This window comes from Saccostrea cucullata, unplaced genomic scaffold, assembly GCF_032062105.1.
Source record: "Saccostrea cucullata isolate Sc308-1 unplaced genomic scaffold, CSIRO_AGI_Scuc_v1 ctg4388, whole genome shotgun sequence".
Taxonomy (NCBI): Eukaryota; Metazoa; Mollusca; class Bivalvia; order Ostreida; family Ostreidae; genus Saccostrea; species Saccostrea cuccullata.
The window spans coordinates 1-15752 of NW_026931197.1; the positions used below are offsets into that span (position 1 = coordinate 1).

General features: G+C 34.0%; 2 protein-coding genes across 2 annotated transcripts; one reads left to right on the forward strand and one right to left on the reverse strand.

Annotated features, from left to right (window-relative positions):
* Nucleotides 1-222: 222 nt before the first annotated feature.
* Nucleotides 223-2075, reverse strand: LOC134231746 (large ribosomal subunit protein mL44-like; the record flags this gene model as incomplete). Its single annotated transcript, XM_062713709.1, has 4 exons — nucleotides 1976-2075; nucleotides 1155-1272; nucleotides 519-605; nucleotides 223-317 (listed from the first exon to the last, which is right to left on the reverse strand). Coding segments are annotated over exons 1-4 (394 nt in total), but the record flags the coding sequence as incomplete, so codon positions are not given.
* A 5739-nt stretch (nucleotides 2076-7814) lies between these two features.
* Nucleotides 7815-15551, forward strand: LOC134231744 (DNA repair protein RAD51 homolog 4-like). Its single transcript, XM_062713707.1, has 9 exons — nucleotides 7815-7985; nucleotides 8433-8551; nucleotides 9249-9330; nucleotides 9875-10000; nucleotides 12164-12265; nucleotides 12393-12483; nucleotides 12705-12775; nucleotides 13153-13296; nucleotides 13517-15551. The coding sequence occupies exons 1-9, from the start codon at nucleotides 7842-7844 to the stop codon at nucleotides 13574-13576; spliced, it is 939 nt and encodes a 312-aa protein (XP_062569691.1). The 5' UTR covers nucleotides 7815-7841; the 3' UTR covers nucleotides 13577-15551.
* Nucleotides 15552-15752: the final 201 nt, after the last annotated feature.

Consider the following 15752-nt stretch of genomic DNA (forward strand, 5'->3'; position numbering starts at 1 on the left):
CTATCCTGATATTCCGCAAGCTAGATACTTTTTATTGAAAGGAAGACACTGTCATGGTAAAAAGACTGACTTCCTAGTAGCTTGAGCTGGTGGGTTTTGCTTGATCAGCACAGCACTGAACTGTTGTGCCAGAGATTTCAGGTTCCAATCCCAAACAGAAACATAACTCTGTATCAGTTATAGATAAACACAAAATTTACTAACAAATGTCTATGATTGTACCTTCACTTGACAGCTCCTCATTAAATCTGGCCCCCAAAACTTCTGTTGCTACTCCAACTTTTTCTCTTTCCTCGATTTCCTTCTCAATGGATGATCTGTAGCATAATCATAATATCAATCAAACTGCATGTATCTATACATGATATAATTAATTTTACAAATATCTCATTACTTGCTGGACTAGAGTCTCATATTGGAAAATTTAATATTTGGGAGTAGGAGGGTAGGGGTGAGGGGCTGGTTACTTCTTAATTTTTTACCAATTTTCAAAAAGGAGGGTGCTGCTTTGGACTTACTTGACCGTGAAAGCTTCCTCCAGCGTTTCACTATCAAACTCCTCCCCAATCCTTTTGCCAAATGCAAAGAGCTCAGCATCATAATTCCTAAAAGCAGACTTTCTATATAAATCAATTATACAATGGATTATTTTCATGTGTCTTTGTGAGTTTATGTATATGTTTCATTCATTATGCTGAAATTGCGTATAAATTCCTACGCTTCCCAGAGTGAACGAAGCATTTCAATATTTAACCAGTAGATAAAGCAGAAAAATTCCCTGTTTGCAGTATTTTTTTTATCCCTTTAATGTAAGATTAAAACAATCTCAAACTGAAATTGTAAAAGCATACTACTTTACTTCTTAAAAATAATTGAAGTGATACTATTTTCAGTTTCAAGAGAAGTTCCAAATGTTGAAAATAAACAAGATCCTTTCTATATTTTCAACACAATTCTCTCATTCTAAAAACTAAACTGACTAATCTTGAAATGTAATGATTTTGGACTTGTGCATGAAAAGAGACAAAAAAAAAACGAATATGCTAAATAAACATTATTAGTAACAAAACCTTATGAGATTTAATAGAATGAGAAGAAAGCAAAAACTGTGAAAGTAAACATGAAAGAAAAATGGTTCACTGCTTGTTCCTTACCAGCAACCATATTCTGATGGATGTCTAATAGGCTCTGGACCAATTTCTTCTCTTCTTTTGACTTGTTCTTTCAGAAAAGGAGGTAGACTTTTAGAATTCCTCAAGAAACGACAAGGAGCTAAGTAAAATAACAATAAAACGAAAAATATAAATATCTTCTACAATGCTTACTGTGAAGTGCAGACAGGTGCCTGTGGCTCTATCTATCCAAGAAAGGTTGACATCAGGTCCCGCACAATTTCTTAATTAAGCTATATAGCACAATTTAGCTACATAGCTTTATTAAGCTATTAAAAGTTTTGGGGCTATTGAAGAGTGACCACACAGTTATTTCTTGAATGAAATTAAAAAGGAGGTCATTTATGGCCAACAGGATAATTGATTAGTAACAGTTCAACACAAAAAGAACCAATCAGAATTATCCAACCCTCACCGAACCCAAGATAATGCACAGTTAATCAAACAATGGAAATTCATCTTTACCTTACAAGTATTCAACAGCTGCAATGTTAGAACTTTTTATGATTTGGGTTGTGTTTTTGATAGCGAATAGTACATATATGAAAAGTCAATTACTTGTGACTTATTTTTTATTTCTTACAAGAAACGTTTTTGTGAAAAACTGCATATTAATAGCTTTATTAAGCTATTTTAAATAGCTAAATAAAGCTGTATAGCTGTTTAAAGCTGTATATAGCTTAATCAAGAGATTGTGCTGGACTGGACATTACTTTTACAAAACTTGAAGTCATGACAAATGATTGGAATAAGTGTACGATGCATTTCGAAAAAAAACTTTTTTTTAGTAAAAATGAATTCACCATCATTGTTGTTTTTAAGAGATACCGCCAGAAAGGCATTCCTTGTGATGACATTCGGTCGTAAAAACAACCACCGCAGCAAGGGCGCAGCCATCTTGTTTGTGAGGAAGGAAAATATTAACTCGTACCAAAACTAGAATTTTACCTTTAGGTCAATCGGAGTTCCTCGGATGACTCGTACCTCGCACATAACCTCGGACGTCAACGGTGATCTTCCATCTTGCTGATTCAGTCATGTGATCTTATTTGAATTTCATTCAAATATTATACTTTTGAAATCCGAGTTACTTTGATGCACGCCCAACACTGTGTTCTTGCTTTAAAAGAATACTAACACTTGATTGTAATTAATACGAGGAATTACACTAATAAAGAAACCTTTTCTAAGAACTCTAGGCAGAGCGAAATATGAAATGAGTGACAAGGCAGTTTCCGGCGGATAAATGTAGCGATCTTTTGCGTATTCCTCCACCTATCACATCCGAGGTTTGAATGGAGCGTAGCGGAGTCAGCCGAGGATGCAGAGGCGTAGTCACAAACTTAAAAGTGTGGGGGGGGGGGCTCAATCAAGTCCAGAAATTCTTTGACAAGCAAAAAAAAAAAAAAAAAAAATTGAAAGTTCCCTAAACTCGAAAATCCTATTTCGTGGGGGGGGGGGGGGATTCAAGTCCAGAAATTTTTTGACAAGCAAAAAAAAAAAAAAAAAAGATTGAAAGTTCCCCGAACTCCAAAATCCTATTTCGGGGGGGGGGGGGGGGGGGGGGGGGGGGGTAGTAGCCAACTTTTTTTTCAAAGGCATGTTACTTTCAATTCCAATTTTTCTACACACTTTTATTAAACAACTTTTGTTGCTGTTTTTATTAAACAACTAAATATTGATATTTTTTCAAAATAGCTGTTATTTTGTTCTTCATTAAAAAGTGGGGGGGGGGCACAGACATACTCTTGCCCCCCCCATATCTGAATGTGGGGGGGTTTGTGCCCCCGCTGCCCCCCCCCCCCCCCCTGTGACTACGCCTATGCTATGAATATATACTTTTTAATTAAAACAATAATTTGCATAATATTTAATTTTCTTGCAATTTTCGCATATGATTGTAAAGCACGAAGCAGAAAAATGAAATAACGAAAAATTGCCTTTCTGGATGACATGATTTTACTTTTTATTCCCACTTTTTTTTTTAAAAAATTCAATGAAAATACATGCAAGACTCTCGTCTCTCTTGTCTATAGATATAAAATGAATTTAAATAATGGTCGAAAAAGCAGAAAAAATGGGGGAGGGGGTTAGCGCAAAATGCATTGAAAACGTCGACGTGAGTCTGATGACTCGTCTGTCGTTATACCATGAAGTACTAAATCCAAAGTAGTCTGAAGAAGGAAAATCCTCCTCCTTGTTGTAGATCGTTGTTAATCAGAGGGATTATCAAGACAGGACTATCTGACCGCTGATCCGATAAGACTATTCGAATAAAGATGCATGTGTGATAAGAAAACAATCCTATGGTCTGACCTAAAACATCGGCACTCCCAAATTTGCATAATGTCTTAAAACCATATCTTATATTCAATATATTGGGCAATGGTTGTCTTGGCCCAATTCAAGAAAAAAGGCCAAGTTGCTTTGAGCAAAGATCGACATCAAAATACACAGATGCCGTATGATCTACATGTATTCAGTAAAGTCTATGATCTCAGATTTCTTTATGATGCACTCTAGATCTTTACTTGTATTAATAAATCTATGAAAAATTAATCGTAAAAAAAAAGACTGGGGAAGGGCGGTGTCAGGTATGAAGCATAACTTTTAAATAAAAAAAAAGGAAACAAAAAATATTTGTGCAAATTGATAATAATAGTTCCTCTTCCCAAAACTATTTGCCTGACCCAACATCCCCCAGATTCGAGCTTGTTAATCTATTTATTACAAATTAATAACAGTGAGATTTGTTTAAAAAACATGTGTATTTTTTAATATTCAGACTGTTTACGCGATAAGTAATAACTATATTACAGGTGAAAATATCATTGAGCTTTTTTTTGAACATTACATTTAGCAAAAAACGACTTTTACCAGTATTTGCCTGCAACACATTCAAAAAGCTATCTGAGCCTTATTAGAGAGGAAACCAATAAAATTATAAGAATTCTTTTAACAGCATAAGTTTCAATCTGTAGGAATTTTGATTTTTTTTTTGAAATAAATGCTTTTTATGCAAATACAGCTGATTTTTTTTTAAACTGACACAAGTGTAAAGTAAATATCGTAACATTTGATCGTTTTTAAGGTATAACTGTCTTACTTTTCAATTTCATGATGTGATCAAGGGATTGGCTTACAACAAGGCATTTATGCAAATTTTGCAAGCCAATCGATTGCTTTAATGATCGTCTTGAAATCGAAAAATAAGACAGTTACCATATCATTTACATGGTATTGATTCCACGTTTGTTCTCGTGCTAAGTTTAACTCTGCAGTTTCTTTGTGATTGTCCCGCCCTGCACATGATTTGACATAACTGGGCCTATCAAAAAGTACATGTTGATGGAAAGAAATAAAGTACAATACTTTTTGTAATTTTATCTTGAACAAAATCATTGGAATTGTAAAGATTTTCTAAAACATTATTGACTACACTTTTATACATTCATAAAATCTAGCACAATAAAAAAGAAATGTTTTACAGCTTCAATTTTTAAATATGCTTATCCTGTACATGTTCTTGCAAATTCCACTCATTTTAATTCATGAAAACAATTCATGTTTCAGTCAAATATAAATTCAACATTTACACAGATACTAATTTTTTAAACAGTTTTTTCACTCCTTAACCTTATTGTTTTTGTAGAAACAATATTTTTTATTCATTTATACTTTGCAGGAGGAAGAACATGGTTACATGAAGGAATTAGGAAAACCTCAAGAGAAATTTCAAAAAATGATGGAGGCAAAGAAAGAAAAGAAATGGCCAAAGGATATTTCAATGAAAAACTATTTAGAACATTTAAATGTGACCAAGAGCTGGGAGTGAAAATCTCTTATACTGTATTTGGTTTAACAATATTTGAAATTTATGAATGCTGTATTATTTTTTTCTAAATTAAAGATGTGACTGTGAATGACCTATTTTCTTTTTATTTGCAGGAATTTTAGCAATTTAACAAACTAAAAACAATTCTTCCAAAATTACTAGGAACTTGTTTAAGATAAATTTTGTAAAGATAAATAAAATTTACAATTGAACTTCAGTATCTGAAATGCTTATATCATAATTATCATGGATATACATGATGTATATGTATGTCGAAGTTATTTGGAAATCTCAACCCCTTATTCTTTAAGTATTTTACCCGGAAATCTTGATTCCTTGAATATGTAGGAAGTTTTTTCTCAGTCCCATTCAGTGGGTTGAAGATAAGGAGGCTCTACTCTGATAAAATCAGCATTAAATACCCTCATTTTCCAAGTGATAAAATCTTCAAAATTAACAATTATGCTTCTGGTATTGGAAACATTTTTTGTGCATGTATGAAATACATCATCACAGTTAGAATACTATGCATGAACAAGTTTATGATTGTATTTAAAGTAGAATATGGTGCTACAGGAGCAGATTCAGGAATTCAGAAGGAGGGGATGCATTTTTTTAGGCAAGGGGGCTGGGGGATTCAAAGAGGGCCAGGGAAAATCCCCTGATGGGTTCATGGGATGAAGTTCCAATATTCTTCTGAATTTTAAGAATGAAATGTAGCTTTATATAAAAAGCCTCCATTGGATTTTAACCTTGGAGGCAAAGCTCCTAACTTATAAATAAAAATAGGCAGGTCCTCTCCCCATTTTCAATTATTTTAATATCAATTTTAAGCTTTGCATTCTAGTCAGAAATTTTAAGATGCCCTGCCAAGCTCATTTTCTTGTTCTATAGCAGTGAGCTTATTTTTTACTTGTATGTTCCTTGAAATTTTTCATCAGAATTTCAGGCATTATGAGGAGAGTAGCGTATCAGAAACCCTTGGCTAGCGAAGATGAATTTCAGGGTCTTTTTTTTATCTTGTAATTGTAAGCTGTGATTTTAGCCCCTTTTTTCCCTACCACTTGTTTCCAGCTAGGTCCTTATATCATGATTTGTTTGGGAGTATGCTAACCTTTATACAATGTACATGTAGTTAACATCTGTTCTTTTGATGTTGTTGTTGTAAAAATCCTAAGGTTTGCACATATTTTGAGGAAAATTTTTGACCAAGAAGAGAACAGAAACAAATTCAAGACTCAAAACGACTTTGCCTGTAAGAGAGAAATAAAATCAGAAATAAATAAAAATTACGGCATGCAGAGACATTTATGATTTCAGTATCTTTATGTTTTATGAGACTACATGAAATAATCTGATTAAAATAAGATCCTTTGATCCGCTCACATAGATCGCTACACAAGGGTGTAGAGATCTATTTGAGCGGATCAAAGGATCTTATTTTAAGGTGTAGCGATCTATGCGAGCGGATCAAAGGATCTTATTTTAATCAGATTGTACATGAAACTACCGTAAAATGAGAAAATGTGTATTGTTTTAGTCATATTACTATCTAGTATGACGAAAATGCACATTATGATAGAAACTTTTTTTTTTATATACTGAAGTTTCCAATTCTACAAGTATGAATTTCAAAGGTATGTTTGAAAAATAATTGATTTTTCTTTAGGCAAATAAAGTGACAACATCATTATCTGAAAGCATTTGGTACGGTTTAGAATATTTTATTATCCTATTTAGATAAAAAGTTGTTTTTTTTCAGAGAGGTAAAGTTTTGAAAATATAAAAAAAAAAATAGAAATGGTTGTATACCGAGATTTTTACGTTCTCTGAAATGTTCTTTAATTTTCAAAAATAAACCATTAGATATTTTTACTATTTTTATTATACCAAAAATGTAAAAACCCTTAAAAATTAATTTATTAACTTGCATTGTAAACTGCTTTGAAAGCAGGGACATATATAGAAAAGAACAGGGCACGATAGAGTACTTCAGAGTACTATAGAAAAAAGTGTATATGTAAAATATAATTAGACTGTTTATTTATGTAAATACAAATGATTAAAGAGTTTTATAAAATAATATTGCAACATTTGTCCCAAATATTTATATTTTTGTATATAACGATATTTTGACAAGGAAGAGCAAGATTCATGATTCAGTGCATTAAAGGTTATTATATTATCATAATTAACACCCCGATCTCGATTACTATTTTGTTTTAGACTTATTAATTTCAACTAAATTTTATTTATCAAAAATTAAATTATAATTGCATTACATAAAATTTAATATTTTACACATCTCAGGCCCGTAGCAATTGTTTCAAAAGTGTGTGTGGAGGGAGGGAGGCTTCCAAAAAAATTGACCAGCAATAATATACACATAAAACCTTAATGATATAGGAATTTGTCTGTGGTTGAACTTATGGGGCAACAAGCATATAAAGGAAACTTAACCGTAGTAAAATACTATACTCGGATAAATGGGGGGGGGGGTGTCCCTGCATTCCATGGGCCCGTCTCTGGATCTCACCTTCCCTTTATGCTACAATAACTAATCCTTTCTGATTCGGCTACAAGAATACCACTTCTTAAAATTAATTATGCTTTTATAACTATGATCTTTTAGATTATATTGAAAGTGATGTTAATCTTTTAAAAAGATGTGTAGTAAGATATTTGTATGCTAGAGTTCTTAAACAGAATCCGTAAATTATTGCAAAATTTCACAATCAACTAAGTTTTTTTGGTCTTAGTCGGGCACCAGGACTACACCGGAATTCGATTTTCCAACCGAACGTGACAAAACTAATTTGGCGCCAAAAAACAAAATGTCTGCCATTCGCAAGAATCTATGTTCGCACATAACAGAAGATGTTGCTGGTAAACTTAAATCAGCAGGTATTAAAACAGTTGTGGATTTTGTAAGGATGGACATGGAACATATTGCTCAAGAGACTACGATACCGTATAAGGCATGTACATCTACATTGTACGTTATGTGCCAGATACATGTGTATTATGATGTATGATTGAGTTATAAAACACTAACTTTTTATCAAACTTATGCATTTAATGATTTACAAAACTTTTTGATATAATATACATGTTTATCATTGCATTGTAAAATATCGTATTATATTGAACATTTTGTTCAACAGTTGCTCGATGTCATCAGGTCATATGCACTCCCCATCCTAATTGTTAAAAAAATGCATCTGCTATACTTAGAATATATGTTTATAGTAAAGTAAATGTATAATTATTTTTTTTTACATGCTTATGCTAGATACAGTGTAACACATCCTGCCCATTAGTGTTAAGTGGTAACATTTATTGGGTACATTTTATAGCTTAATAATAATTAATATATTGTTGCTTTAACATGTTTAAGTTTCTTATAATTGATATTTTGTTTACAGGATCTTGTAGTCATCAGAAGACTTCTACTGGCCCAGTTTTCTACATTCCCAGTGAATTGTGCGGACTTCTATCAGACAGCCATTGCCTCATCATCTATCATACCAACACCAGTTAATAAGTAATTTATAGGCTATCAAATGGTGATATATTGTATCAACATTGAACATGTCAAAATATGCTCATTGCTGATGTATGTAAAAAAAAAAAAAGAAAAACACATTGGCACCTGTTGAATGTGTGAGGTATAAGTTTTTACAAAATGAGCATACTAAGTGAAGTGGTGTAAGATGTCATATGCTAATTGTGACCAAAATTTAGTGTAACTGTATGCTTAAAATTAAAAACAAAAAAATTGTCAAAACATACAGGCAGTGTCCCCAGGGATTAAGGTAGATTTCTGATGTGTTATATTCTATTTGATAATTTAATGGGAGAAGAGAAAAATGTGGCATACCATACCTAGATTCGTCCCTCAAAGACCCTAACCCAGGCTCATCCCTGGCAGGCCTCTCACCTGTCATTAAATGATAGGGGAGAGGAGAAAAATGCAGTGGACCAGACCAGGATTCGAACCTGAATCTCCGGTCAGGTGCTCTACCGACTGAGCAATCTGGCCACCAGGAATTGAATACGGCTGACCACCACAATAAGATATTTTAGAATCTTAATTGAAATATGTGGTGTAGACATGCATTTCACTCAGAAAATTTTCTTCATATAGTTGAATGAGTTTCTTAACATTTTTGTGAGTTATATGGTCTGTTAAAAAAGACATTTGTTTTATTTTGAAAACTTCATTGTCGATTTCATTTTAGGTTAAATGAATTGCTGGAAGGTGGACTGTACTCGTCAGAAATTACAGAAGTAGCTGGGGAAATATCGTCAGGTAAAACACAGGTAAGACAGGGCACTGAATAACACACAAACTGTATTTTATATTGTGATACAATTACATTACAATACATAGGTATATTTGTGATTATACACATGTGCATTTTAAAAGAATAAAAAATATGTATAAAATGCTGTGCCGTGGTCAAAATTGGCAGCCGCTATGATTGAATAGGGGAATGACTACATTTATATTTTCTGATTTGTTATTTGCAACCGTTAATGCGGAGCCAGTAAAATAGATATTTACAACCGTTAAATTAGCAGAAATGGTCGCAAATACCAAAAAAGACGATAGTTGTTCTCTTCTTATTTTGCAATTTATGCATTTGTTCAACGTTCACTTCTTATTTTGTTAGTTTTGCAACATGAAATATGTCACAGGGTGTTGTGTTTTTGTTTTGCTGTAAATTGTGACGTCAAAATCAAAAGCTTTCACTTTCATAATTGATCATTCTGATGCCTCAAACACCAGTAAATTGACCAATCAAAATGTGTTTTATAAATGCCATTGATTTACATTAAGGAAATAAACAAATTTGTCTCCTAGTTTTGCCTGAGTTGCTGTGTTTCCGCGGTGAGTACAGCGAAGCAGAATATTGTGTACATTGACACGTGTGGCGGGTTCTCTGCGGACAGACTTGCAGGAATCGCTGAGGCTCAGTACGGAGAGGAAGTAAGAGTATTACCTTCTAAATTCACAAGCTTATGTCATTGTTATCGCTTCTCCACAACATTGAAAGGCATGCTTTCAGAATGTATAGAATGATTTTTCATTTGAAAGAAAAATTTTGTTTACTAGTTTCACACACTGAACTCGGCATGATAGTTATAACTGTGTAGCCTAATATTTTGAAGTTTTTTAGCAGTTTGTGATAACCACTATAAACTCAGGTGACCTATTGCTATCCGTTTTCGTCCGTCGTCGTGCGTCGTTCGTCGTGCGTCGTGTGTTAACATTTGAACATTTTCAGCTTCTTCTCTGCAACCACTCAACCAATTTCCACCAAATTTTACACAAAGCATCTATGGGTGAAGGGGAACAAAAATTGTGAATTTCATGGTCCCTGCCCCCCTGGGACCTGTGGGGTGGGGCCAAAACCACTAAAATTAGTGCAATCTTTAAAAATCTTCTTCTTTACTCCTGGACATCAAGCAGTCAAACTGTTAGCATGAATGTAATGACCATTGAGTCCTCTACCAAAATTGTGAAATTTATGGCCCCAGGGTCAGGGTGTTCTGGTGTTAGGGTGGGGGTCTATTGATTATATAGAGAAAATGCAGAAATTGTTTGAAAATCTTCTTCTCTGCTGCTTGGTATTCAACGAATTAACTAAGTATATAGTTGTGATGAGGAAGAATGCCTCTTCCAAAATTGTGAATTATATGGCCCCAGGGTCAGGGGTTCCGGTGTTAGGGTGGGGCTCTATTGATTATATAGTGAAAATGCATTATTTCTTTAAAAATCTTCTTCTCTGCTCCTGGGTATTAAATAAACTAACTAAAGACGTAATTATGATGAGAAAGAATGCCTTTTGTAAAATTGTGAATTTCATGGCCCCAGGGTCAGGGGTTCTAGTGTAAGGGGGGGGGCTCTATTGATTATATAGAGAAAATGCAGAATTTGTTTGAAAATCTTCTTCTCTGCTTCTGGGTATTCAAAGAATTAACTAAGTATATAGTTATGATGAGCAAGAATGCCTCTTCCAAAATTGTGAATTTTATGGCCCCAGGGTCAGGGGTTCTGGTGTTAGGGTGGGGCTCTATTGATTATATAGAGAAAGTACATTAATTATTTGAAAATCTCCTTCTCTACTCCTGAGTATTAAATAAATTAACAAAAGATATAGTTATGATGAGGAAGAATGTCTCTTCCAAAATTGTGAATTTTTATGGCCCCAGGGTCAGGGGTTCTGGTGTTAGGGTGGGGCTCTATTGATCATATTATAGTGAAAGTACATTAATTCTTTGAAAATCTTCTTCTCTACTCCTGGGTATATTATACATAATACATTATTTCTTTTAAAATCTTCTTCTCTGTTCCTGGGTATTAAATAAACTCAATAAGTACATAGTCATGATGAGGAAGAATGCCTTTGTGAATTTTATGGCCCCAGGGTCAGGGGTTCTATTGTTAGGGCAGGGCTCTATTGGTTATATAGAGAAAATGCAAAAATTGTTTGAAAATCTTCTTCTCTGCTCCTGGGGATTAAGCAGATGAACTACCTATATAGCTATGATGAGCAAGGGCCATTCTTCCTGAATTGTGAATTTCCACACCCCTGGGTCAGGGGTACCATAGAGGGTGGTGGGGGGCTCTATTTATATACTGAAAATGAATTAATTGATTGAAACCTTCTACTTTGTATTAATCAAATATTTTTGATAAGCAAGGGTGCCTTTTCCAAAATTGTGAAATGTGTGGACCAAGGGTATGGTAGTGGCACTATATTGATTATTGCTGAATATTACTGATTAGTCGAAATGCATTTTTTGTTCCTCTACTCTGTCTGTGGGTATTAAGTAACCAAACTAAACATGCTAAGTGTATAGTTATGATGTCTTTTTCAAAATAGTGAATGCCATGGTGTCTAGTTTAAAACATGAACCAATGTCAATCATTGTAAAGTTGTTGCATGATGCTCAGGTGACCTATAAGGCCCATGGGCCTCTTGTTTATTATATCATTGACAGAAACAGAATACAAAATTATATAACCATATCACTTTACTATTGTAAAGTTACATGTACACATATTAGATTTAAATATCTTTTAGCTATTTGATGTACTGACATAAGTTTGTTTTAGGCTTGTTATTTGGTTGTAATGTTTTTGAAGCAGTTAGAGCATATCCTGCAGTCAGTGAAAGTTGTGGAGGCACATGACATATTTCAACTTATTTCAGCATTGGAAACAGTTAAGGAAAATATGATTAAAAAGGTAGTATTTTTTTCCCATTTTCCTATTCATGAGCCAGAAAATAAAAATGAATTTGTGATGAATTGTTAAAGCTACTGTACCCTTTGATGTCAGGTAAACATTGTTATACATGTACTTGATTACACAGGATGACCCATTTTATGATCTGGTCAAGCTGATCATTGTGGACAGTGTTACAGCAGTTATCTACCCCTCCCTGGGTGGACAGCAGATGGATGGTAAGAGATATATATCGAAAATTATAGATAAACATCAGTACTTTATACCTCTATATAACATAATGTTCTTTAAGTCCGAAAAACATGCATTAGTGTATAGAAAAGGGTCTTTAAAAAATCTTTGAGACAAAATTAACTGTTTTAAGTTTGTCTTTAGTTTATGATGTATGTACATTTCAATCACTATTCTCACTTAAAATTTTTCTGATAATTCTTTTCAGGACACGGTCTTATGGTTCAGCTCTCTCTGAAAATCAAGCGTTTGGCTGCAGACTTCAGCTTAGCTGTACTGGTATGCTCTTTTCCAACAACCACAAAAAAGTCTTTTTTAATAAGTATTAAATGTAACATCACCATGTTGGCTTACAGTCAACAAATCAAATGAAAGTGGAATGAGTTACATGTAAAACATAAAAGCTACTCATATACAGCATGCAAGACAAATGCACACATTTAATTCTGTACATTATTAATTTTATCAAATATTCTTTAATTCGAACAACTAAATATGCTTTTAGAGGAGGTGTTCAAAAGTGATAAAAGCAAAACCGATCCTTAAGAAAATCACCTTTAAGGTGGAATTAACCGATTGTCTTTCCATTGTTTTTGGAATGTTTTTTTTATCCTTATAATATCGATGATATCTAATTTTCTTCTTCCTTTATTCAGATTGTTAACAATGTAACAGGGGATGGAAAAGTCAGCCTGGGTAAGACTTGGTCACATGTCCCCCACAATAGACTGCTCCTCTCACTTGCCAGGGACCAGAAACCAAATGTTAGAGAGGTGGTGTTGGTGAAAAGTTCAAAGTCGGTAAGATATCTACTATGCATTTAATTACTTAAATTAAATAAATAAGATTAATCATTTTTTCTCAGCAGAATACATGTATAAAGAAATATGAAAATTCAGAATATTTGAATTTCAACCCTTCAAATGAATATTCAAATATTCACTGACATTCCTACTGCATATTGCATGTTTATTGTTTATTGCATGTGATGTTTTCAACTGAATCTAATGTTTTTGACAGGCAACAGGTGGGAAGATCATGTTAGAAATTACAGAAAAGGGGACTGAAGACATTAAATGAACCTCTTTTTAACACACTGCACCTCTGTGTGCATCCTTAAGCAGGACAGTTGTGGATGCCAAGCTGCCAGAGTCTCGCTTCATCAATAGATGTCCAAAGAGCCCAACTATAGTGGAGTTTCCCTGCTTTTCTAAGACGGAAAGAAAGAGAGGATTGATTTTTCAGCCTCCTTATATGGACAGAATTGGTCAATTATTTCCTTGCAACACTTACATTATATTGACTGTACTCTTCTTTTTGGAAGTGCTTCATTAAGAGATCTGTCAATCTCCTCATACACATATATTAACATTTTTAGCTCTTCTGAGCCAAAGGCTCAAAGAGCTAATGCTATGGCCATTTGTGCGGTGTGCGTTAACTTTTTAGAATATGGGCCATAACTCAAGAACCCCTTGGCCAATCAGTACCAAATTTGTCACAGGGTATCCTTGGCCCAAGGGCTACCATTTATACTAAAATAAGGGTTGGGACCCTAAAACAAGGGGAGATAATCAGGAAAACAAAACTAAAAGTACTGGTTGCTAAAAAATCTTCTTCTCCAGAACCACCAGGCAGATTTTCACCAAACTTACATACAAGGATCAGGATATGTTGAAGATTAAAAATTGTTCAAGGCATGACCCTGGGGCAAAGGGCGTGGTCTCAAGGTCACTTCAAAGTTGACCTAAATTTACAATTAATAAAAACGTGTATATTTTTCTTACTATAAGGACTAGAATCATCAAATCTTGTAAGTTGATGCATCTTACGACTTCACATCATGTTAACTCAAAAGTAGGTCACGGTGACCTACTTTTTAAATTTTGCGGGGATTTGTTTTCAAATTGATTTGAAGGCATATTTTGGACACTTTAAGGCCTATGATCATCAAACTTTGTCAGTTGATGCATCTTGGGTCCTTGAACAATGTCAACTTAAAAGTAGGTCACTGTGACCTACTTTTTGAACTTTATGACTTATCCTTTTAAAAACATTAAATCCCAATATTTCAGATACTGGAAGGTTTAGAATCATCAAATCTTGTACTTTGATGCATCTAGGGACCTTAAAACATATTTATAACAAAGTAGATCACTGTGACCTACTTTTTGAATTTTGCCGACATTTGTTTTCAAATTGTTTAAAATGCATATTTTGATTACCTTCAGACCTACGATCATCAAATTTGGTCAGTAGATGCATCTTGGGTCTTTGAAAAATGTTAACCAAAATGTAGGTCACGATGACCTACTTTCGACATTTTATGGCTATATTTCAGTATCTTAGGCATTTATTGGCTTAGAATCATCAAACTTTGTGAGTGGATGCATATTTAGTTTTCGGAGAGTGATGACCAAAAATTAGGTCATGGTGACCTACTTTTGACATTTTATGGCTTTATTTAAGTATCTCCGGTACTTATTGGCTTAGAATCATCAAACTTTGTGAGTTGATGCATATTTAGTTTTCGGAGAGTGACGACCAAAAAGTAGGTCATGGTGACCTTCTTTTGACATTTTGTGACTTTATTTAAGTATCTCCGGTACTTATTGGCTTAGAATCATCAAACTTTGTGAGTTGATGCATATTTAGTTTTCAGAGAGTGACGACCAAAAAGTAGGTCATGGTGACCTACTTTTGACATTTTATGGCTTTATTTAAGTATCTGCGGTACTTATTGGCTTAGAATCATCAAACTTTGTGCGTTGATGCATCTTGGGTTTTCGGAGAGTGACGACCAAAAAGTAGGTCATAGTGACCTACTTTTGACATTTTGTGGCTATAATTAAGTATCTCTGGTACTTATTGACCTAAAATCATCAAACTTTGTCAGATGATGCATCTTGGGTTTTCGGAGAATGTCGACCAAAAAGTAGGTCACAGTGACCTACTTTTGAATATCTCAGGTACGTATTAGCTTAGAATCATCAAACTTTGTCAGTTTAGGCACCTTGGGTTTTCGGAGAACGTCAACCAAAAAGTAGGTCACTGTGACCTACTTTTGAATATCTCAGGTACTTATTGGCTTAGAATCAGCAAATTTTCTCAGTTTAGGCATCTTGGGTTTTCGGAGAACGTGGACAAAAAAGTAGGTCACTGTGACCTACTTTTGACATTTTTTGGCTATATTTGATTATATCTGGTACTTATTGGCTCGGAATCATCAAACTTTGTCAGTTGAGGCATCTTACGGTTT